We start from the raw sequence: 25326 nt of genomic DNA, 5'->3' as shown, positions 1-25326 counted from the left end.
AAACACACCAGGATTTTTGCACTGGCAGTGAATGGGAAAGTTTACTTTAAAAAAAAAAAAAAAAACAACACAAAAAACAGTGGTGTGACTATTGTGATTTAACAAGTGGTACGCTTACTGAATAGAGACAAGAGCTGGAGAGGTTTGGCCTCAGTTCCTAGTTCTGATTAAATGTGGTGATTGACTTTTTTTTAGGTGACTTCTAAAGTTATTCCTCCCTTATCACTCATTGGTTTGCAGCTCCAACTGAGCTACAAGATGCAGACAAGCAGAGTGTTGTTTTCCCTAATAGCACACCGGTGTTAAATTTATTAAAGCAATATTAGGGTCTCTGAGCAATAGGAGATGACTTTTGGAAGGGCTGTGGTTGGATGTAGCATGGGTTGCCTCCAGTATTGTTGTGCTAGTGACTCCTAGCCTCTCCTGGGTCCTTTCCTTGTCGTGTTGGGCTTGCACTTTGCCATCATGGTGGTGGTCAGCGACAGAGCAGTCAGCCTGGGACGTCCCTTTGAGGAAGAGCTGGAAGATACCACACTTCGCTCACCGTCTGGTGAGCTTCGGTGGGAGACCCAAAAGGTAGGGAAAGTTTTTGTGGCAAAGCCACTCTGGAGGGAGATGCCAGCAGCAGTGCTGTCCAGCAGGATGGGCTCTAACGGGAAATCTCCCTGTCCTTGCATGGCTGAGGAGCGGCTTTGCTGCCCAGTTCTGGTGGCTCTGCCGTCAGTGGCTGCAGCCTCTAGGTCAGCCTTCCTAACCAGAGCCCACCTCCATGCCTTGATTAAGCCCAAGGAACGCTCCAAGTGGCCCAAACAATTTTTTTTATTTCACTTCCGATCTGTATTAAGAAAGCAATGATTTGCTGAAGGCCGCTATAGCTGTCCATAGGCACAAGCTTGAGTTTGACGTATGACAATTCCTGTAAATATGAGAAATCAGCCAATATTGCAGGGAGGAGCGGGGGGTGAACAGGGCTAAAAAGCTAGCAAGAGGTTGCTGTAGTGATTAGAATTGCACAAATGGACAAAAGCAGCATGCAATTCTCTCATAATGTGCTCTGTGAGGAGTCCACAGTCTGCTGAAAAACAAAGATCAGCATCCGTGTTATTACAGAGTTTTTCTGGTTTAGTAATTACAGTATTTTCCTACAGAGTTAAAATAGCACGCATATAGCACATACAGCAAATATAATGTTGTTAATCGCTTACAAGGAAAAAAGAAGGAGCTGTTTGTGAGTGCAGCACCAGCCGATCGAGTAGCAGCAGTGTGGCTGGTAGCAAAGCCTGTCCAAAAGAGGGACTTTGAAACAAGCGTGGGTTGCACAGCCAGCTAAAACAGGGACGTGTTTCTAAACACTTCCAGACAAGAGATGATCGCAGGGCCAGTGTTCTGTGCCTGTGCAGGGCTTGGAGGCATTGCAATGCACAGGGAGGCCTTCATCACTATGTGCGTCTGCTCCTTGTTTCTTGGTGGCTGTGGGGAGCTCGAGCTCTGATTCCTGTTCTGTGAGATGTAGGTGATGATGCTGACTCCTTTGCAGAGTGCTTGGAGACTGACATATGAAGTTGTTTATTACATTGGGAGCAAACTAAAATTGTAACGACTCTAACAGGGAATTTTTAGAAGCAGTATTATCCTTTGAAAGGAGGATTAAATACAGAGCTATGATGGATACACTGGTTTGAAGCTCTTATGGGTGTAAGTACCCTACTTTCAGAGAAAATCACTAAGCCAAATTTTATGAGCTTTGTTTTGCAGAGGAGCACAAGGGCACGTAGAACAGCAAAGCAGCAGCATTCCTCCTGCCTATTTCCGCACTGTAAAACACTGGGTTGCAGGCACAAGGAGCAGTGCCCACGAATGACTGAAGCTTTCAGCTCCTGAACCCGTCAGGAGGGGCCGGAGCAGCCCTCAGGCTCAGCTTACCTGCTGTAGGGCCCTCGCTCGGTGGCACGCTGAAACCCGGGCAGCAGCCCTGGGTGCGCTTGGGTGGAAACCCAGGCACGGTCCTGAATGAAGGAAGCTGAACACGAGGTCCTGCTGGAAAACGTGCTGTCAGGGGGTGCCTGAAATGTACACTTAGGCCTCGTGTTGTTTCAGGGATGCCTAACCTGAAGCTGTTCTGTGCTGTTTTTTTTTTTTGACTTTCCATTGTTAAAAATGTTACGCATCATCTGGTGACTCAGCAGGTACTTTTCCACTCATTTGCAGCTTGGTATACACCAGCATGAAAATGCAGGGACACTGACTGGCTGCTGCAGCTCTGGAGCCAGTCTAATTTCTGTGGCATTGCAATAGCTCAAGCCCAATATTCCAGATCCTCTGGACTCAGCTGCCTGAGTCAAAGCGGGCCTAATTTGTGTCTGCTCTTTGCACGTGCTTACCAGGGCGCTGGCTTTCCCATCAAAGCTGTTTTAGAGATGTTTATAACAGTGCTACTGGTAGTGCAGGTTGTTCGGTCAGATCTGTTTTCAGATTGCCCACTTCCAACACTGGTAGCAGATAATGGAAACGTGCGACCTGCGTGGAACATCCACCTGTTGACAGACGTGGTTAGGGGCTCACGGGACATGGGCGGGTGCAAGGAGCAGTGTTTGGGCTCAGCCCACAGCTGTGGGCTCCTGCTGGCAGGGCAGCACGTCCTGAGGCTGTGGCACGGATGTATCCTCCTTACCGCCGTGGGCACGGAGCAGGGGGCCCCTTCTGCACTGTCTGAGAGTGGGGAGCAGGTGCTGAAAACGGGGAATTCCTTGCTGTTGGCTGCCAAAGAACACGCAGCAAACATTTGATATGGATTAAAACTTGAGCACGAACAACTCTTAGGCTGCTTCTGCCTATCCTGCCGTGAAGGGATTACAGGTGTGGCCAATTCACCCTCCCAAAATAAAGACTGGAAGTAAAAGTGTTGATGGCAGGTGTTGTCCAGAATTGGACTTGGGTGTTTATAACACCAGAGGTGGTCCCCTTTACTTCTGGGTTCCCAGATCAGCTGCTGAAACAGGCTGCAAGACCCTCAATAGCAAAATGCAAAATGATGGTATCCAGACCACATGAAACAGCATGGAGCACACAAAATGGGTGTGAAAGTGGGTGTTGTGATTCAGAGGAGAAATAAGGTAAAATCCTTGACCACTGGAGACGACCACACAGTGGTCCTTGCTGCCCCCTCTGCTGTGACTCCCAGCACAGCGGGTACCAGTGGATGGGGTTTGCTCCCCGTGCCGCTCACCCTGAAGTGCAGCGAGTCCTGAGGCAGGGACTTCGGTGCGTGAAAAAGCACAGCCCGTGCCTGGTTTCCACACGGCAATAAATCGTGTGCAGCCAGAAACTGGGGCCTTGCTGATCCCTGTTCAATACAGCACATTTTAACAGATACGGCAATTACAGGAGAGGAGAGGAGAGGAGGCAACCCTGCAGAGCTGGCTGGCTGCGGCCATCCCAGCGCTGCCTCTGCACGCCGAGGGTTTAATTATTGCCTGCCTGAACAATCGCGTTGGAGAGACCCAGGGACCCGCTGTGGGGTGGGAGATGGCTGATGTCAGAGCGGTGGACCCGTATCTGTGGCAACCAGAATAAATAAATTAAAAAAAAAAAAAAAAAGCGTGTGCTGGAGCAGGAGGCGTGCAAGCTGCTGCTCCCAAGCGCAGCTTCGCCGAATATCTCTTAAGCGGCTTAGCGCTGCTGCTCGCCTTTATTACCTGAGCGCCTTTGTGCCTGCTGGGCAGCTCAGAGCATCCTGCCCGTGGGCAGAGACCCCCAGGAGCTCCCCGTGTCCCTCCCCTGTGCAGGCAGTGGTTTGCTCCGTGCACCTGCGGCTCGCCGCAGAGCCCCCGCGGAGCCGTGGCCCCGCGGTGCAAGGCCGGAGGCAGCCGCCCGTGGGGGCCCGTCCTCGTCCTCGTCCTCGTCCTCGGGCAGGTGTTTGCTTTCCGAGGGCAGCAGCCGGAGCCTGCGGTGGGCGAGGGATGCTGGAAGGGCAGTAGCCGAGCCCGAGATGGATGGAGTCGGCAGCAACAGGACCATGTCGTACAGCAGATGGAGTTACAACAGGTACCGTCTCTCTCGATTTGCTTTGTTTGGCTGTTTCTTGGTGCTGCTGGTGGTTTTGCTTGTTTGGTTGTTGTGTTTTTCCCTTTGCTTCCTGCCTGATATTGGAAATACTGGCAAGATGTTTATACTGACCACGGCGGAGAGCCCTCTTGAGGAAAGCATAAACCTCTGCTGGTGCTGCTTTTACAGTCTGACAGCCACTTCAGTGGCATTCGCTGCTGGTTGGGAGGTGTTTGTCTGGAAATTGGGGTGTTTTTCCCTCCCTCTGCTTTGGCAGGACCGGGGCTATTACCAGCCCCGTGCAACAGGGGCTGAGCATTTCTCTCTTCCCTGAGCAGTTCAGTTTATGTGCAGTGATCAACCGAGCAGGTGCTGAGCCGTGCAGAAAGGTGGTCTCTAGGAACTGAGTTCAGAGCTGGCACCCAGACATTTGTGTGAATCTGAACAAACAATTGGGAAGGGAAGGGGCCAGGGACACTGACAGTGGATAAAAAGTGGTATTTTCCAACCAAGGCTGTCAGGAATGCTGCAAGCAGTCCATAACGCAGAGTCCAAAGGGGTGAAGTGGCTGCAACGGTGAGACAGGTGAAATATTCGCTCTGTGCTTCATATCAAGACGCAACTGCATCTCCTCCTCTGGGAAATGTGTAATGGAAAATTATTGTACCGTTAGTTTCGCCTTTATGTGATTCACAGCTGTGATTGACAGCTTCTTCAAGCCCAGATTAAAAAAAAAAAAAAAAAAAAAAAAAAAAAAAAAAAAGGTACAAACTACGAACTTCATGCTCTTATTTTTTTCTTTTTTTTTTCTTTTTTTCTTTCTGTTTGTGCAACTGGTACACCTGAAATACAGTCAGCTGCACTATTAGCATCTGACTGAATCACTACCACAAGCCACCAAAAGACTGTGAAGAAATAACCTTTTGGAAGTGGTTTTCCTTGCTTAAACACACCCTCAGCATCGCCCACGCTCCCCGGCTGTGTGGGCTTGTATGGTTTATGCGTGCATCCAGGGAGTTTCACTTGTTTTCTGTGCATTTCTGTGCATCGCCTCCCCAAAATGTATGTTCAGGTGCACTCCGCGGTGGCAGTGGGGACGGTACCTTTAAAACCACGTGCACGCTTCTGTGTGTGCACAGCTGAGTTATACAACAAGCCGTGATGTGATGCGTGGCTTCTCCCCCACAGAGGATGTTTCTCGTCTGATGCCATGTCCTCAGTAACAGCAGTGTCAGTGCCCCGTTGTGCTCAGAGCTATCCCATGCCAGCCAAGTTGGCTGCAGTCAGGGTATCTTAACCCTACAATAAACCAACCAGAAATGGCACGAGAACTCCTCTTGGATGCTTTATCCCGGTGCTGTCACCCTGCTTACTGCCTGAGATCTCTTTCTCCCATTTTCAGTCTTCATTACCGTGACAAAGAAGTCTCGGATTACTGTTTTACTGTTGCACTGGGAAGGCTGCACTTGTTTGTCCGCCCTGTTGGGGCTTTGCACTGCATCTGAGGGAGAAATGCAGGATTTCAGCCTCCAGCACGGCTTCTCGCTGCCTAGTTCCCAGATTAGGATTTTTTTTTTGCAACAAATCTGAGCTCCATCAACCCATGTCTGTGTAATAAATATATTTTTCAGCTGTCTGTTCGGGGAGGCTGAGAAATGAAAGGCTTGTTTTCCTCACGGTCTTCCCTTGCTGAAAAATGGTGCAGAGTTGTTCTTGCACATCAGCACTGTCCTCCCACAGCCCCCTCATGCCCAGGCCAATGACGGGAGGAGGGAGCAACCCTTTTTGTCTGCCCCCCTGGCTGTTGCTGTTTGCATTTGGAGCGCGATCGCTGCCTCATCTTTGGTCTCGCTGAGAAATGACAGGAAAAAAAAATGTTTGGGGGAACTTTCTGTTGGCAGAGCTGCACTTTGGTAGCGGTGAGAGCTCCTTGTGATTTAGCAGCGCTCCCACGTAGGCAGGGGCTGTCCTGTCTTGCAGATGATGTTGTCTTTCTCGATGCTGCGAGCACGTTACTCTCAGGCTGGGTGGCTGACATGCAGAGAAATTCTCCCTGCAGACTCTTGCTGCTCCCCTGCTGCTCAGCAGAGCGGGGGACGCAGCGGCAGCAGGCATGGTCTGCTCAGTGTTTTGTACAAATTTCCCCCCGTTTAATGAGCTGCGTGTCCTGTGGTATCACCAGAGCTCCCAGGTGCCCTGAGCCTGGGAGATGTGAGGAGAATAAGATGTGTGGGCACTTCCCCAAGGCGAGCAGGGGCCTGCCTCACCTGGGAGCTCTTGTGGAATTACTGCTGTGACCCGTGGGGTTTTACTGAAAGCACAAAGTTCCTGCCAGATTTTGTGGAGGTAGCACTCAGGTACAGTGAGTTGTAGGAGCCTTGCTCGTCAAGTCCAATTAGTGTGATTTGCTTCTTCCTCGGGGGAAGCTTGCAACCCTGGGCAAGAAACAAATGTTCCTGCCCATAAAGCAGGATTAGTGTTGCTCACCTCATTTACAGCGTCCCGCAGACTCAGATAGTAAGGCTGGGTTTATTATTCCTCAGGGAAGGTGGGAGGGTGCGTCATGGTGCTTCTGCAGCTTGTCCCTGCTGGAGTCCTGGTCAGCTGGATGGACAGGGCCCACGGAGCAGGCACCGGCTCCCATAAACTGTGTCTGTCATTTAAAAAATGTTTGTAGTTAATGAAACTGGGCAAAGAGGAATGCACAGAGCTTTGGGCCTCTGGACTTGGTAAGTTGCATGATGGTAGAAACTCATAGGACAAGGAGGGAATTGCTGCGTCCCTTCCTTCTGAGGACACAAAAACACCACGTACAGCACACAGGCCTCTTTTCTAGTGCAAGTCTATCCAACATTTGTGATGTTTCTCAGAATTTGGTCCTGTGACTCTAGTTTTCCCCTTGACTTGCTCTGCAGGATTTTGCTATGGGAAAAACGTGGCTCCTTCCTGCAGGTGCTTTGTGCAAGGAGAAAGTCCAAACACTGACTGTGAAACCCAAGGGGAGGAAACCCCAGGCAATTAAGATACACCAGGTAATAAAGCTCCCCTCAGCAGCTCTTTTCAGCAAAGGAAAGCTTTTTTCTTTCTTCACGTCCCCCCAAACCACATTAACGTGTATGTGAAAGAGGAACAAGTAGAGCATGAAAAGGCTCCCCATGAGCGAGTGTGGTGTTCCCACATCTTGCTGTTGCTCCCTAAAAGGCCCCCATCGTGTCAGTGCTTTCCTCTCATCTCAGAGCAGCGAACATTTCCTTGTCCCTCTGAATGTTGACAGCCAAAAGCAGAGGCTAGGCGGTGATTTGAACAAAAAACTGGGGATATTTCAGATGTCCTATAAACACTGAGGATTCCTGACATCAGCCAGAGAATTGCTAGAGTAAAATAACGCTGCTCTTTCATCCTCTGCCCACGGTGAGATAGTGTTTCCTGGGCAGTTGCTGCTCATTTCTAGCAGCCCGTAGGCATGGGAGACCAGTTTGAAATCAGACATACGGGCAAATACTGCAGACTGGGATCGTGCTGTGCACATTTGGGGAAATTATGTAAGGCAGTGGTGGGCTCCATGATTTTGCAAGGGTTTTCAGATGTCAGTGGGCTGTGCGTAGCTTGCATGAGGGTGACAGCTGAACAGCCAGTCCAGAAGGGGTTTCTGCAGGAGCAGTGGAAAGTTTTGCAGCAGAAGCAATGAGTGACCTGCAGGCTTCTACCCAAAAAGTTTAACTAAAAATAAAAATAAAAAAAAATTCTTCCTGTGATCAATAAGTTCACAGTCTTTCTCCCCTACCCTCTCTGCTTCATTTCCATGTCTATTTTCTGTACTTTTCCTGGAAGACTTTAGTGCAGTTGGGCTCTCAGATTGCCACATTGTGATTAACGTAGGTTTTATCCACTAGTATTTGGAAGTACGTTTTGGGAAACTTACTCCCAGGCTGTTTCAGCTCTTGGAGGCAGATGAAAACTTTTTTTCTATTGATCTCTCTTTGTTCTATTCTGGATATCAGCATTGTTCGCAGCTCCCTTTTGAAGCTGCTATTTCTGTTTTGCCTTTTTTATCCTGTGTTGAAAAGCCGTGACTGTGTATTTAGGTCATGGTGTTGGAGGGTTTCAGTCTTCGATCTCATTTTTGAGGGCTTTTAAACTCCTTTATCTTACCTATGATTTCCACTGCTGCTGCTGCTCCTGATACTCACTGCATTTCCAGTCCGCCTGGCTATTCAGCTCTTCTCAGGACCTAAATTTGTCAAGAAGATGCCTGCCTTCTGTGCCCTCCTGTGGGGAGAAACCTCCACACTGCAGGCACCAGCAGGAGCCCTTCCCCACACTCAGGCAGGGCCAGGGACCCAGTGGGCTGACAGATGAGGAGGGGTGTGACATTTCCTTCCCTGAGCACCACCACCCTTCTCTCCTCTGCCAGCTTGTGTTCTTCCATGTTTTTCTCCTGAAGCAGATACCCCCAGAGGTGTATTTGTATAAATTGTTCTGCAGAACAGAACAAGGGAGCAAAACCAGCCAGCCCTGAAGTGAAGCTGGAAGAAAATGTTCACATAACCGATAAACTGAAAGAATTTATGACCAATGTTTAGTTTTCTGGAAGTCTGAGACATGTTTTAGGTTCCTTTCCCAATAAAGTGTCCTAATATCAATTGCATAGGAGAACCTAGAGTTGGGAAAGATGTTTTCTTCCACAAATCAAAACACAGTGAAGGGTCTGCAGGGGCATTCACACACATCCTTCCTGCGCTCAGTGGCAGTGCTTTGCACTGGCTAGCAGCATGTCCTCAGGCGTGTGTGATTCTCCAGAGACTGCCTGGTGAATTGTGGCAGCCTGGCAGGGAGAGGTGTGAGAGGAAGCTTCTGTTCCCACTTCGCTGAAGAAGAAATTTTAAAGCTGCTTAAACAAAAGTAACCTGAGGAAATATGTTAAGCATACTTGGCTCGCAAACCGCATTGCGATCGCAATGAATGTAAGAAGTGCTTGGAGCAATTGTTTGGTATCACTGCCAGCAGCTTGACAAGGAAAGTGAAGGCTGAGTTTTTCAACGGAGACTTATTTCACAGATGAACTTCAGTTTATCCATAGCAAATCATGTATTGGTTAAGAGCTTATGGTAAAAAAAGAGACAGTAACTTACGTGAGTTAACTGGGCCTTGGAGATGCCACTTGCATGCTCCCATCACTAATTCTCTCTGGTGCACAGAACTTAGTGCCCCATCTAAAGTTTTCCATGGGCCCACTCACAGGGACGATTCCAGGACATCAAGACTTTGTGCTCCCTGTTGAGAGATGATTGTGAACCTTGAAATCTATATTAATGAACCTAGAAAAAGACAATTTCCCATTTTATTGCTGCCTCCTCATCTGGAGGAGGCATACCTTAGGCTTTTTTTCACATCTCCCTGAAATTTAGCTCTTATTTGCCTTGGAAAAACTGCGCAGCCACCACCTTGCGCCCTGGCTCCATCTATCTGCCTGGGCTCTGCTGTACAGCACCCCGTGGGAGGGTTGCATGGTCTGTTTGCTGGTTTGCTTTTGAGATGTTTCGGGGGATTGTTGTAGGGGATGTATTGGTGAAGAAGCGTGAGGAGCTTGTTTCAAACAGACTAAAAAAGGAGCGGTCGGAGCTGGCACCCCTGGCAAAGGGGAGGCAGGAACCTGCACCCTGACTGAGCACCAGCACTGGCTGCCAGCGGCGTGGAAGAGGGCACAGATGGCCTCTGTTTGCAGTGAAGAGGCTGGGGTTGCACCTCCTGAACCTTGGCCTGAAAGATGTTATTAATAACCATTGCAGCTAATTGTGAGGACAATCTGATTGGAGAATGTTTGCACGAAACGGAGGCTCAGGTACAAACTGCAGCCTGTTTGCCCAGGAAGCAGTAATGAAAAGGAAATGGGGAGCACTGGGGAGGCCGGGGGGGCAACGCCGGCTTATAGTTAATACAGGAGGTTAAGTATGCAAGGGGAGGAAACTGGCAGAAAGTAAAGAAAAGGAGGAGTTCTAAGTTGTCTGAGGACAAATGTATGACTAGGGAAAACCCCTTACTCAAAATATTTCATGCAGCAGAGAAATACACGCATCATCTAGGGAAGGTGAAAAAATGTGAAGGCATGGGGAATAAATCTGTAGTGTGTAAAGCAACCATGCTTTTTCTGGCAGCCTTGCAGGAACTTTTGAATTTAAACTAGTTTTAAAAAGGAAATGGTATTAAAACTAATTTTTTTTACTTTCTTTGTGAAGGTGTGGGGTGAGCAGTATAGTCTCTAAATACGAAGAGTGAATGGCAATACGGTTAACTACCTCAGCTTCATGTTGACAAGGTTTTCTTCAATGCTCGGAGAGGTCATTAACAAATACTCATTAACAAATTCAGTGACGACTTCTTTTAGAAGATGGAGAGAAAAACAAAGCTTTTGAAAAACAAACCATCTCAAGGAGATGTGCTCCTCTTTGCCAGGGTGTCTCATCCCTTGCACACTTAAGCTTTCCGTATCTCTCACCTTTAAAAATTCCTTGTTTTCATAAGCTTGCTGTGACGTGCTTGCTTCCTTTTATCCCCCTGGTGCTGTTATGTTATGGCCACATTACTCTGGCCATTACTCTGCCACGATGGCTCAAACACCCAATTGCTTGCTGCTCATGCGCTACCAGCAGCACCTTCCCCCGTGCTGGGCCTTTTGCTGTCTGCAAATGCAAAGAGCTGTGGTTTGCAGGATGGAGTCCTCCTTATGGCCCCTGTGAGAACTCGTAGCAGTGATATTAATGTGAAACTACTGATCTGATCTTTGTTAATTGTGCATACTTACCTAGGCTCACTCCTGTCTTCACAGAATTCACTGATAATCCTTCAGAACAGTTCTTGAAGTTATTTTTTTCCAAATGTAACTGGTGTCTTGTGGCAGGGAGTAAAGGTGCTCCCAGGCCACCTGGCGTTGCTCTGCTTCTCTGGGAGTCTGCTCTGTGCAGGGAAGCTCCATTCCTACTTCATTCCTCACTTGTTTTTGTTCTCATGAAGTACAATAGAAGTGAAACCGTATGGACTTTCCCAAGCTAAATTTGCTGTTTAAAGTTAATTTCATGTTCCAGCGTAATTTTTATTATCTTAAGTGGAATAAGTAAAGTGCTCTGCTTTTTAAAATAACCTGGCTAGCCTTAGGAAGAAACAATGAAACTGAGGCTTCATAAGAGGATCAGATAGTTTTGATCCAATTTTCAGAATGCAGTTTTCTGGATTGGAAAACAGTACACTCAGATCTGAACAAACTTCTTGGTCGGAAGGCACAGAGAAATTTGAAGGAGAAAATAAAGAGAGCAGGCAAATCGGAAGCTATTCATTATTAAACTGCTGCTCTGTCTCGCTACAGAGCAGGTGAGTTGATTTTTTTGGGGTGTAAATTATTGTTAGCTACCAGGAATGGCGTGTGTGGTCAGTGGATTTAGTTGGTTTTAATTAGATAGCTCAAAATGAATCTCGGAAGAGCTAACAGCTTGCACAGTGCAATTGCTGAAGATGAAGCCTTCTAAATAATAACTAATGTATAGCTTTGTCTTGCTAGTGATGAGTGAAAAATAGGCAAATGGGTAAAAATTGGGAGCTGGGAAGCAGCGGGACTGTAGCTGGCCTTGACACAGTGTGTGAAGAGCGGCTGGTAAGGCACTCAGGGTAACTTTGTGTGACATACGCTGTTTTCATGCACTGAAAACCCAGGCGGAAACCCAGCCACTGATGGACACGTCATTTGTCCTGAGAGCTGTGATTTTGCCCCAAACTTTGCAGAAGGCTGTGGTTTGCTTCCTAGGCATGTTATTCGGTGGGCACAGGCACACTGTCACCTTTTTCCAGTACGTCCATCACCTGCCCCTTCCACCCTAACGTTTCACTCCTTTCATCCTGAGTGCACACGACATAAACTCCTCATTCTCTCTGGCAAGTCTTAGTTTTCCTCTCCTATCCAGCCACCCCTTAGATGTATTTAATTAGTGGGGATTTTGAATTCAGTTTGAGCCACTGACATGGGAAGTGTAGGAGCTGGTCTGGGCTGTGAACCCAGGCTGAGGCCAAAGCCTGTTTAAGTCCCTCCTTACAGCCCTGCTGGTCTGCTGCTAATCACCGTAAGAGGATTAGCCCGAAGCATGGGATGTTGGATACTACAGTCAAAGATGTTTATAACAGACTCTGGGCTATTTTCATTCATGTGTTTGAAGATATAAATGATTTCCAAAAAAAAAAAACAACAGGTGAACTGAGTTTTAAGGCAATTTACTCTTGCTTAGAGCACATGCACATATATCAAGAAAAGGAAATTTGGACCAAAAAATAGGAAAAGGACTTAAATCAGAGCTGAGAGTTGATGTTCCAGTCTTGTTAAAAGCCAGAGCTTTGGCTCCCATTGTCTGCTCATTTTTAGAAGGGTTTGCATTGTAAAGGTATTATTTGGTTTCTTGTGTGACAGTAAGCAATCATCTAATATTACATTGCTTTTGTTGGTGTCTGAATTGTACCTTCTCTGAAGGTGTGTTCCTCCCTTGGTCTCCTGCTGCAGATGGGCTGCTCTTTTCAAAGGAACTGAGGCTAAGCCACAGCTTTTTCTGTTCATGATTTTTGGAGCTCCCAGAGCAGAGCTTCAGCCTGACAACAGGGATTATTAAACATATCGTCTTAAGTATGGTATCATTAAATGCAAATAGGCTGCCTCTTGCCTGGGAGGCTGGGTGGGAAGGCAGTGATGTTTGCTTGATACTTATTGCCTCCCCTGGGCACTAGCTATGGGTTGCCCATCAGGGAGATGCTGGCTGTGCTGTGCTGCAGCTAGTCTTGTGCTGAGGAAGTGAAATCAAAGTTAATCTGGCAAGCACCCTCCTAGGTAGGCTGGGACTGTGTGTGGCCAGAGCAAACATGTCTGTGCCTCTGCGTGTAACTGGAGATTAAATCAGTATAGCGTCCTTACCAATGCACCATCTGTACCTTGAATTCATTCACTGAGAGATGTATATGGACTGATGGGTTGTTTAAAAGCGTAATTAGGGTATAACGTCTGCAAAACCAGACACATTTTCTCTCCTTATCCATTGCAGCAAGACTTTTGTGTTGATTGTACTGTACAGTTGCTAACGCAATGGCAATGAGATGCCGCATTGAGAGTCAAGCACAAGGATGCTGTATGCGTGGGAGATGAGTTGTGTCTCTTGCTGTTTCAGTACTCAAAAATGCAGTTGTTTGGGTAAGTTCTCATCTTTGATTAAGAACGGGTGCTTTGCTGTGTTTTCTTTGCTTGTCCTGTGTGAAGCATTCCTGCTGAGCCTGGAGGAGTTCTGCTGTGGGAACAGCCCCAGATCGTGGGTGCAGGGTGATGCTGAGTGATGCTCCTACTGTGATAATCCTGCTTATTAGAGGAAGCTGCGCATTTATCTTTGACTCAGCTTGGGTTTTCTGCATTGACAATTATCTTTCTGGTAAAAATTTCTCTTCGCTTTCACTTTGCCCCCAGTCCATTAAACTGTGGGATTGTCTGCATGATTTGAGATGCGTGCCAGAGTCCCTTTTCTGTGAATCTTATGCATCTTGCCAAGAACAACATTGCAAGGAATATTAGTTTGCATCTTATCGGTTACCTTTTTGGCTGGTTGTTTCTCCTGAATCTGTAACAAAGAACAGCTCCTAGTATTTTTGTGCATTTATTATTCCTTCTTACTGAGCAGCATAAAAATGGTTGTGCCTTCAGCAGTGGTATGATGCTCCAGGAGAGTCAGTTGCAGGCCTTTGGCTTCTTTACCATATAATTGCTTTTCCTACAGCTGTAACATCTGAATTTACCTTTTTGATGTTATCTCAGTCAAAGTGCAGCTGAAAAAAAAAAATCTGAATTCTGTGTACAGTAAATGAAATAATGTATATCGGTGTTGAAAATCTAGTGAACTTTTTTTTTTTTTTTTTTTTTTTTTTTTTTTTTTACTCAGGTCTTTACCGTTCTTGTGTAGGTAGTTGGAAAGTCAAGGCAGGTGACTTAGAAAAGAATAGGCAATGAGAGAGGGAGTGATACGACTCATTATGTAGCAGAGAACAATGCAGGAGCCCTTTTATGATACTTTTGTGAAGCATCCAAGATTCAGGCTTCTAATATGGCGTAGAAATTATGCAAAAAGTTTTATAATATTGCTTGGATTCTGTCCGCAGGTACCGTAAAGCTTTTCATAAATTTTTCTCTGCAGAAGTTGCAGCAGGTCTGTAAGTTATAATTTTTTTATTTTTTTTAAGTTTGAGATAACTGAAAAACCCACCTATATGCAAGGAAATATTCAAATATGTAGTCAAATCCCACTGACCGTGATATGATCACTCTGATCCATGGATTTAAAAAGAAAAATAATCTGATAATATAAGAGAGAACACTGCTGAGGAGGCAAGAAGTGTTATTTGGTGTTTTGGAGAACATCGTTGCTGAAGTTGCTCTCCGTCTTGGACAAGCAGGCAGAAGGGATGCTATGGCTGCACAAAGGGAAAAAAAGTACCACTTGCAGGTCCCAGATGAGTCAAACCCAGAAAACAAATGAAGCTTGGGAGATGCTCATCCCAGGAGAGGCTTTGTGAGCGTGTAGGAAAGTAAGTAAAAGCACGGGAGCCTCTTTAAGCTGAATTCAGAAGCCAATCTAAACTGTGTTAATGGTGTTTGCTGCTAATTGCACTTTGGTGTGTGCCTGTCCAGGAAACCCCAAGGAACACCCTGTGTGCTGTCAGCAGAGTGGTGCTGGGGGAGGTTAGCGGTGCCTAGAGGGAGAGCAGGAGGGCTTTGTGGAGGGCTGACTGGCCCAGGCAGGGATGGGGAGAAACGGGCAGTGCTGGCTGAGTGGGTGGTGGGGCCTGGATCACTCCTAACCCCACTCTGCAGGATTTGTTGAAACGTTATCAGGTTGAGGATGCTCAGATTCTCCTCTTCTGGTGCTGAGAGCAGAGGCTGAAGTGGAGCTGGAGACATTTTGCTTGCCCAAGAATAGAAGGGATGCTTCTTATCAGACATCAGAAAATGAAAAGCCTCTAGAATTAGAGGTCCACAATGAAGTTCAATCTGTGACACTCCCTGAGAGCTGTCAGTGTGCTCTGTGCTCTGTCTGCCACCCTCCATGTCCTGTAACTGTGAACTATGACCCTCCTCTGGTGCTCTTCTGGGTATCCTAAGAGAATTTTAGCATCACTAGATGAGTAGTTTTGGCCAAAACCATATTTTCATCCTTTGGTCTGTAAAGGTGCAGGAAATGTGTTTTTAAAAATACATGAAGATAAGGAAGATAATTTGTTTTCTCCCATCTCTTTCAAACCCTCTCCTATTTATCCCTCTTCTGTGCTACTTCATTGTCTTGTCTTTTCATGCCAGGTTTACTATTGCTGCATCTCTGGTGATGGACCATCAGAAAAAAAAATGGTATTGTTTTTGTTGCATCTCAGCTGTGGATGAGGCTTGGGAGAGTGAAGGTGGATCTTCACAGCTGTGCGCCAGTTTAACCTCTGACTGAGGTGTCATGTGGAGGATTCAACTGCCTTCTGAATTAAACCTGTGCTGTCTTCCTCGAGTATTATCTGACAGCTGGCCACAGCAATGTGAGCTGTTATGAACATGATATTAATCATGTTCTGAAACAGTATTTCCTTGTGGAGCAAGGGCAGCTTTGCAGTGCTGAAAGCCTTGTGTGTGCAACAGAAGGGCTGCAGCCAGGCATCACTATCATGGGCGATATTACATCATGACTGACCTTTTCTATTATGATTTTATTAATAGAAATACTTCCTGATCGCTTAGCAACAACAAGTAATCATTTTATTCTTTTAATTATAAATCTAAAATATTGAATGCGCTTTTTTTTCTTCAAAAGGATAGGTCATGTTCATTTCTCTTCAGAAATAAGCCCTAGTTCATAAGGACGGAGAGGTAATCGTGTCACCGTTTGCAGAGCCGTGCTCCCTTGCTGTGACCTGGGTACAGTGAGGAGGAGGAGTGCTCCCTGTGCCAGCAGCCCGACTGCAGGCAGCAGTGCCTGGAAACGCTTGGTGAGACCCTTGGTGGCACACTCGGTTTATTTTACCCTTTTACAGGGCTCCCTGCAGGAGTTCAACCACACATGCTGCTGTGATTACATCCCTCCCAAGAGTGCAGGAGGCCTCCCCACCACAGGAGGAGCCCAGTGGGCATGCAGCAGTGCGTGTCCCCAAGCCCCCAGCCGACCAACGTGCTGTGCTGGTGCAAGGCCCGCTCCCCAATGCACGAGGCTGTGCTTGGCTGCATTGGCAGGGGCCAGAAAGCCGGCTTGTGTTTCCTGGGGGGAACTGTCCAGGGCATGCCTTACTTTTTAAGTTTAATCTGAAATAATAGGACTTCATACTGGCAACTAATTGCTGCAACTAACTGCTCTTTGGCAGAAAAGGGATGGCACTATGCATACTAGGGCTCTCTCTTTGCAGATACTATTCTTTGAATGGCTCCCCTGTTCCCAGGGCGCATGGCCTGTCGGTACAGAGGGGTTTACTCTCATACTGAAGAAGCATCAGCTGGAAGGTCTGCAGAAGATGAACTTTTGCCTTTTAATGCAGTTTTTCCCCTTTTAACCACACCGTCTGAAGTGGAGCACAAGTGAGAACAGGCACTGTCAAACAACAAATAACATGTTGCTTGCTGTGCAAAGGCAAGCAGCAGTGCAGCCGCTGCCAGCCGAGCTGTCTCCTGAGGACCTGGCTCCAGCAGCTGGCACAGGCTCAGCTCTCTCTAAATTTCCTCTTGTGCTTATGTGCAGAGCTGCGAACTGCTCTCGGCTTTCAAGCGCTGTCATTTGCTGCAAAAATTGGTCTGAATGGGAGCGTAGACTGCACCCTGAGTGCTTCTTTCAATGGGAATATAGAGGAAAGACCAGTCCCCATTTAGGAGTCTGGGTGGGTGTCGTGGTTTAACCCGGCTGGCAGCTAAACACCACGCAGCCGTTCGCTCACCCTCCCCCCTCCCTCTCTGGGACGGGGGAGAGAAATGGAAAGTGAAGCTCGTGAGTTGAGATGAAGACAGTTTAATAAGACAGGAAAATAATAATAATAATAATAATAATAATACAATGATGATAATAGTACTACTACTAATAATATGTACAAACAAGTGATGCACAATGCAATTGCTCACCACCCGCTGACCGATGCCCAGCTTAACCCCGAGCAGTCCGGCCCCCTCCCCCCGGCTAGCCACCCCTATATATTGTTTAGCATGACGTCAGATGGTATGGAATACCCCTTTGGCTAGTTTGGGTCACCTGTCCTGGGTCTGTCCCCTCCCAGCTCTTACTGCACCCCCCCAGCCTGCCCGTTGGCAGGACAGAGCAAAGGCTGAGATGTCCTTGGCTTAGTATAAGCACTGCTCTGCAACAATTAAAGCATCGGGGTGTTATCAGCACTCTTCTCATTCTAAGCCAAAACACAGCATTCCACCAGCTACTAGGAAGAAAATTAATTCTGTGCTAGCTGAAACCAGGACATCTATCCACCCCTTATTCCATACCATTTATGTCATGCTCAGGTTACACTCTTTTCCATACATTCTAATTAGTCACCTATAGTAATCATGGTAGTGATAACATACAGTATAATATACTATTTAACATGGTGCAATTCAGTTCATGGGCTATTCTCACCCAGTATTAAATCTCCTTGAGGTACACACCGGACCTCTCCGTTCTTTTGCATCACCCACCAAGTATATCCAGGTCCCTGAGCGAAAACAATTCCACGAATAGGTTTGCCTTTTCCTGAGGCAGGAGTAGCCCAGACTGTTTTACCCAGCATATTTTTTACATGCACTACAGGAACTTTATCCCCATCTACAGTACGTAACAGGTTTGATTGGGCAGGTCCAGCTCGGTTGGTAGATCCCCTAGTATTGACTAACCAGGTGGCCTTTGCCAAATGCGTATCCCAGTTTTTGAACGTCCCAGCGCCCATTGCTTTCAAGGTAGTCTTTAACAGGCCATTGTATCGTTCAACTTTCCCGGAGGCTGGTGCATGATAGGGGATGTGATACACCCATTCAATACCATGTTCTTTGGCCCAAGTGTCTATAAGGTTGTTTCGGAAGTGAGTCCCATTGTCTGATTCTATTCTTTCTGGGGTGCCATGTCGCCATAGGACTTGCTTTTCAAGGCCCAGGATGGTGTTCCGGGCGGTAGCATGAGGCACAGGATATGTTTCCAGCCATCCGGTGGTTGCTTCCACCATTGTAAGTACGTGGCGCTTGCCATTGCGAGTTTGAGGGAGTGTGATGTAATCAATCTGCCAGGCCTCTCCATACTTATATTTCAGCCATCGTCCTCCATACCAAAGAGGCTTTGACCGTTTGGCTTGCTTGATTGCAGCACATGTTTCACAGTCATGAATAACCTGTGCTATAGCGTCCATGGTCAAGTCCACCCCTCGATCACGAGCCCATCTGTATGTTGCATCTCTACCTTGATGGCCTGAGGTGTCATGGGCCCATCGGGCTATAAATAATTCACCTTTATGCTGCCAATCCAGGTCCACCTGAGCTACTTCAATCTTAGCAGCCTGATCCACCTGCTGGTTGTTTTGATGTTCTTCAGTAGCCCGATTCTTGGGCACATGAGCATCTACGTGGCGTACTTTCACAGCCAGGTTCTCTACCCGAGCAGCAATATCTTGCCACAATGCAGCAGCCCAGATAGGTTTGCCCCTACGCTGCCAGTTGTTTTGCTTCCATTGCTGTAACCATCCCCACAGGGCATTTGCTACCATCCATGAATCGGTGTAGAGATAGAGAACTGGCCATTTTTCTCGTTCAGCAATGTCTAAAGCCAGCTGAATGGCTTTCACTTCTGCAAACTGACTCGATTCACCTTCTCCCTCAGCAGCTTCTGCAACTCGTCGCGTAGGACTCCATACAGCAGCCTTCCATCTCCGATGCTTCCCCACAATACGACAGGACCCATCAGTGAACAGGGCATATTTCTTTTCATTCTCTGGCAACTGGTTGTACAGTGGGGCTTCTTCAGCACGACCCACCTCCTCCTCTGATGATATCCCAAAGTATTTGCCTTCTGGCCAGTCCATGATCACTTCCAATATTCCTGGGCGACTGGGGTTTCCTATTCGAGCCCGCTGAGTAATCAGTGCAACCCACTTGCTCCATGTAGCATCAGTTGCATGATGCGTAGAGGGGACCCTTCCCTTGAACATCCAGCCTAGTACCGGTAATCGGGGTGCTAGGAGGAGCTGCGCTTCAGTACCGACCACCTCCGAAGCAGATCGAACTCCTTCATATGCTGCCAATATCTCCTTTTCAGTTGGAGTATAGCGGGCCTCAGATCCTCTGTATCCCCGACTCCAAAACCCCAGAGGCCGACCTCGAGTTTCCCCAGGTTCTTTCTGCCAGAGGCTCCAGGTGGGGCCGTTCTCCCCGGCTGCAGTGTAGAGCACATTCTTTACATCTGGTCCTGTTCGAACTGGCCCAAGGGCTACTGCATGGACTATTTCCTGCTTGATTTGTTCAAAGGCTTGTCGTTGTTCAGGGCCCCATTCAAACTCATTCTTCTTACGAGTTACTTGGTAGAGTGGGTTTACAATCAGACTGTAATTTGGGATGTGCATTCTCCAAAACCCCACAACACCTAGGAAAGTCTGTGTTTCTTTTTTGTTAGTTGGTGGAGACATAGCTGTTATTTTGTTGATCACATCCATTGGGATTTGACGACGTCCATCTTGCCATTTTATTCCTAAAAACTGGATCTCCCGTGCAGGTCCTTTGACTTTATTTTGTTTTATGGCAAAACCGGCTTTCAGAAGGATTTGGACTATTTTCTTCCCTTTCTCGAAAACTTCCTCTGCTGTGTCACCCCACACAATAATGTCATCGATGTACTGCAGGTGTTCAGGAGCTTCCCCCTGCTCTAGTGCAGACTGGATCAGCCCATGGCAAATGGTAGGGCTGTGTTTCCACCCCTGGGGCAGCCTATTCCAAGTATATTGGACTCCCCTCCAAGTGAAGGCAAATTGTGGCCTGCACTCTGCTGCTAGAGGGATGGAGAAAAATGCATTAGCGATATCAATTGTGGCGTACCACTTGGCTGCCTTCGATTCAAGTTCATACTGAAGTTCCAGCATGTCCGGCACTGCAGCACTCAGTGGTGGCGTCACTTCGTTCAGGCCGCGATAGTCCACTGTTAGTCTCCACTCGCCATTAGACTTTCGCACTGGCCATATGGGACTATTGAAAGGTGAATGAGTCTTGCTGATCACTCCTTGGCTCTCCAATTGACGAATTAGCTTATGGATGGGAATCAGGGAGTCTCGGTTGGTGCGATATTGCCGCCGGTGCACAGTTGTGGTAGCAATTGGCACTTGCTGTTCTTCGACCCTCAGCAACCCCACAACAGAGGGGTCCTCTGAGAGACCAGGCAAGGTAGATAATTGTTTAATGCCCTCTGTCTCTAAGGCAGCAATACCAAAAGCCCACCGGAACCCTTTTGGGTCCTTGCAGTATCCTCTTCTAAGATAGTCTATGCCAAGGATACATGGAGCATCCGGACCAGTCACAATGCGGTGCTTTTCCCACTCATTCCCAGTCAGACTCACTTCAGCCTCCAATACAGTCAACTGCTGAGATCCCCCTGTCACTCCACAAATATAGATGGGCTCTGGTCCTTTATAGCTCGATGGCATTATAGTACATTGTGCACCGGTGTCTACTAAAGCCTTATACTTCTGTGCGCGTGATGTGCCAGGCCATCGAATCCACACAGTCCAATAAACTCGATTGTCCCTTTCCTCCCCCTGGCTGGAGGCAGGGCCCCCCTAATCCTGGTCAGATCTGCCGTTATCTCAACCTTTCGAGCCCCACGTTGGGCGCCAAAAAGACTGTCGTGGTTTAACCCGGCTGGCAGCTAAACACCACGCAGCCGTTCGCTCACCCTCCCCCCTCCCTCTCTGGGACGGGGGAGAGAAATGGAAAGTGAAGCTCGTGAGTTGAGATGAAGACAGTTTAATAAGACAGGAAAATAATAATAATAATAATAATAATAATACAATGATGATAATAGTACTACTACTAATAATATGTACAAACAAGTGATGCACAATGCAATTGCTCACCACCCGCTGACCGATGCCCAGCTTAACCCCGAGCAGTCCGGCCCCCTCCCCCCGGCTAGCCACCCCTATATATTGTTTAGCATGACGTCAGATGGTATGGAATACCCCTTTGGCTAGTTTGGGTCACCTGTCCTGGGTCTGTCCCCTCCCAGCTCTTACTGCACCCCCCCAGCCTGCCCGTTGGCAGGACAGAGCAAAGGCTGAGATGTCCTTGGCTTAGTATAAGCACTGCTCTGCAACAATTAAAGCATCGGGGTGTTATCAGCACTCTTCTCATTCTAAGCCAAAACACAGCATTCCACCAGCTACTAGGAAGAAAATTAATTCTGTGCTAGCTGAAACCAGGACAGTGGGGAGAGGGGCTGGTGCCGTTCACCCACCTCCCCTCTCCCCTATGCCTGTCACCAAAGAGGGGTGAGAACAGAGGCTCTCCTCCCAGACATGCAACTTGTGTATTCAGCTGCATATGCAGCTCTCTTTTTTCCTCTCTACCTGCCAACAGGTATCATATTTAGCCGCCTTGATGTTGGGAGGCATAACTCCTTAATTTCTGATTAAAACAATTTCAAAGCTCTATTTAATTGAATAGCTGTACCTTATTCATGCTTGCTGACTGAAGACAGGTATCAGCAAACATCGCAATCATCTGGAAACTGGATCTCATCCCCTGGAGGGTGCACCATGAGAAACCTGGTGTGTGCAGCTCGGAGAGCTAGAAGCCAGCCAGCTCCTCAGCATGTGTCCCAGTCACCGCTGGCACTGCTCAGTGCTCCTTGTCGCCAAGTTGCCTGGAGAGTTGGAAAACAGGCCTATGAGAAACTGAGCATCCTTTACTCACCAGCAATTGTTGACACTTTGGAGAAGTCAGTCCCAGGCAGTTTTCCTCTCCATTCCCACCGGTTTGGGCCTATTTTATAAGCAGGCCCCAGTGCGGCTGTCGATGGGAAGAGTTAGTTACCAAGACGTGTTACTCTGAAGTGCTCAGTCACACAGCACTGCAAAAAATAGCTTTTTGTAGATCGCAGGAGTTACTGAAGGGAAGCTGAATTCCCTGAGGCTCCTGTAGGAGGGGGAATAAAAAGCTTTTTTGTCCAACTATCTCACACTTATGCAGTCATGCCAAAGCATGACGGTGTGCTTCTCCTGCTTTTCAGAGGCCGCCAGATTAATTGCAATTCTTTTGAGGACAAGATATGTGGAAGATGCAGTGATTAATGACATGGCAGGCTTTCCCTTCCCCCCCCGGAGGTCGAGCCTTGATGAGCAAAAACCCTCCTAATGAGGAGGAGGCTGCTAGCATGGGGCTGGGGTTTCTTGCTGCAACATGCCATATCCAGAAACTTTTTTTACTCTGCATTTTTTTCCCTTAATAGAAACTGTCATCTGTAATTGAGACAATTGCATCAAAATGTGAGGGTAGCACAGAAACGTATATAACTTAACTAATTCTGAGCCTGCTCATCACCTTTGCTAGAACAGACAATGTTTTTAGCAGCCCTGTCCAGTGCTTTCTAGCCAGCAATGCTTTGCTGTAAATACAAGGCAAACCTCTATCGCTTCTCGTGGCTGCTCATCCCTTGGCTGGTGCTAAAGGGCATTGGGAAAACTTTGTCAGGACTTGCTGCAAGCCTTATCGCATTAGATCCTGTGCAAACACCTTTCGTCTTCAGGTGGCACGTGGGCCCCAGCAGAAATGTTACGATTTTTAAAATGTTGTTGCATGGGGTAGGGAGTGCATCCTGTGAGCTGGGTATGTGGGATCTGGAGAAGCAGTTAGCATTCCTCTTGCTGTAAGTCACTGAACCCACGCTGGCTGACTTTGGCAGTGGTAAAATGCCAGGCTTTTCCTGCACCATGTAAAAAAGAACAGGAAAGATAACCCGGGGGAACCAAAAACCTTCGGTGGACTTGCTACCGATCTGGTATTTATGTCCCAGAAGGTTTTTCTTTGTAAAACCTGCACCCTATAGGGTTTTATAAAGTACCATTACCTTGGTAAAGGTTTAAATATATTTTAGATTTCAAAGAACCAGTAGATTCTTTGTAGATTCAGTTTTGCACTGGCTGCATTATGGCTGTGAGTCACTGAAGCATCAGGAAGAGGCTGAAGGTAATTCATTGGCAATCTTCTTGAAACAATTTGTAATTTTTTAAATGCAACCAGCAGAAATTCCAGGGCAGACAGAAGAGCATGGCTTTGTGTTTAAGACTTGATTATATTAAAAAAGTTTGTTTCAGCTGTCACAAAATAATCAAGATATTTCTGAAATGTTTTGTGAACTTCTACTCTGTTGTATGATGGATGTGGAATTTTCTGTTATTAGCAATTCCTTTTGTCATAAATGTATCTCTGAATTCAGAGACCTTTTTGCCAGATGTGCACGACAATGCCTTCCTTGCTGTTTAAACAGTAAACAGATAAGACACTAACCTTGTTACTTCATTGTCACTGAAGTAACTGAAGTAATTACTTCATCTGGCAGATATGTTGCTTATTTTCTCTGACTTGATTTTTCAAGAGGAGTTTAGTTTAAACCCTGGTTGCTGTATTTACTTTTTTAAAGCATAGCTGAGTCAACAAGTTTGTAATGATGGGCCCTTTTTTACATGATAGACAAGTTTCCTGCCTCATTCTTATTAAGTTGCTGTTTAAGCAAAGCATCAGGCTGCTAAATCCAGGTATGTTTTTCAGATAACAACCCTCATATTGAGTGAGCTTAGCTGAGCAATCTTCAGAATTCCTGATACAAAAACACCATTTAGGGAAAAGCAAATATTATAAGTACATAGGAAATCTGGCATTTTAAGTGTTTATGGAATTAGTAACGTTTTGGTTGCCTGTTGAAAGGCCTTCGATGTATTTAGAGAAGTGCTGAAATTCCTTGCCCTTCTTAAAATACGGCATGCAGCTTTTCAATCCTATGTCACTCCAGATCCCTTAGTTAAGAAAACTTAAGCCTAATATTTGTACACACAGGCTTGGAAGGAGAAATATAAAAATAATCAGAGGGCCTTGCAATGAATTGAGAGCATAAGGGCTCCTCTCACCTGTGGCACACGGGAGTGCTGCAGTAAAGCAGCCTGGAGGGGTACGTTATTCCTATGAAATGTTTTTTTTGTGTGTGTTTTATGCTGCCAGTTTGCAATATTGGCAAAGGCTGGCAGACTAAGGGAAGCACTGAGTGTCTGGCAGAGTAGCATTAGCATTTCCAGAGTTGGGCTTGCCAGATGCCTGGGTTTCAAGCATTTGGTTTAAATTGTGGTCTGAACCACTAGAAATCCAGGGAAGTTTGCCTTGTAGCAGTTGCAAAACAGCTTATGTACAGGCAGGGGACAGTGATTCACTGCCAGGCTCAAAAAGCCACATCTGCCCCTGTCCGTACCAGTAAGGGAGTATTTCTGGAGTACATCCTTCTCACAGAATTTGTAAGAGCCAGATAGCTCCAGCAATGCTGCTTTTTCACACTTTGACACCTGTGGAACAAATTTACCTGTAAGTTTACCTATACCCATATAAATTTACCTTTACCTATATAAATTTACCCATACCTGTGGAACCTATAATTTTTTTTTCTTTCTTAGTCAACTTCTCAGAGAGAACATGCAGCAGAGTGCAGGTGAGAGAGCCAAAGAAGAACTCAAGAGCTCTGTCAGTGCTGTCATTTGTGCTGTGTGATTTCTTTTGTGGTTGAGAAACTTGGTCAAATGGAATAAATGAGTCTTTTATTTAATTATGATTCTGCAATTTGAAGTACAGTGGGAAAATGAATAATTGATATCCTATAAGACTAGCTAAATCAGGAAAAAGAAAAAAAAAAGTACTAATAATTTCAGGAGCCCATAAAGGAGTTTAAATTCCATCCTACATTTTGGTGTATCCATTTTCTTAAAGAATGAATATTCTAAAACAAAGCACGGTGGAAGAAATGCTGCCCGGCACATCTCAGGCATGGCTGGAGACAGCTGCCCTGCTGCTTTGCTTCCCTGCCAGTGAACCAGCCTTGCTGTCTAGGTGGCTGCCTCCAGCTCTAACAGGACAGCAGTGAGTTAAGACCACATCCTAAAACTGCAAGGCCTCCACTGGACCCCACGTCACCCTGAGAGGGTGCGAGGGTGGCAGTGGGAACACCAAGAGGCCTTGGCCTTTCACTAAGTGATGCA

At 46.8% G+C, this 25326-nt stretch overlaps 1 protein-coding gene across 3 annotated transcripts in view; it reads left to right on the top strand.

Moving 5' to 3' along the window:
• Window positions 1–3888: 3888 nt before the first annotated feature.
• Window positions 3889–25326, top strand: part of TUB (TUB bipartite transcription factor) — a 133441-nt gene continuing 112003 nt past the window's right edge. For 2 of the 3 annotated variants that reach the window (XM_084521642.1, XM_084521641.1), the window contains exon 1: window positions 3892–4044. In XM_084521642.1, the coding sequence (XP_084377768.1) occupies window positions 3989–4044 (56 nt within the window). In that variant the 5' untranslated portion in view covers window positions 3892–3988. Of the gene's footprint in view, window positions 4045–25326 lie in introns of all 3 variants that reach the window. The other variant, XM_084521638.1, reaches the window with a different exon arrangement.

This window comes from Aythya ferina, assembly GCF_964211825.1.
Source record: "Aythya ferina genome assembly, chromosome: 5".
Lineage (NCBI taxonomy): Eukaryota > Metazoa > Chordata > Aves > Anseriformes > Anatidae > Aythya > Aythya ferina.
This window is presented reverse-complemented; position numbering and strand designations above follow the sequence as displayed.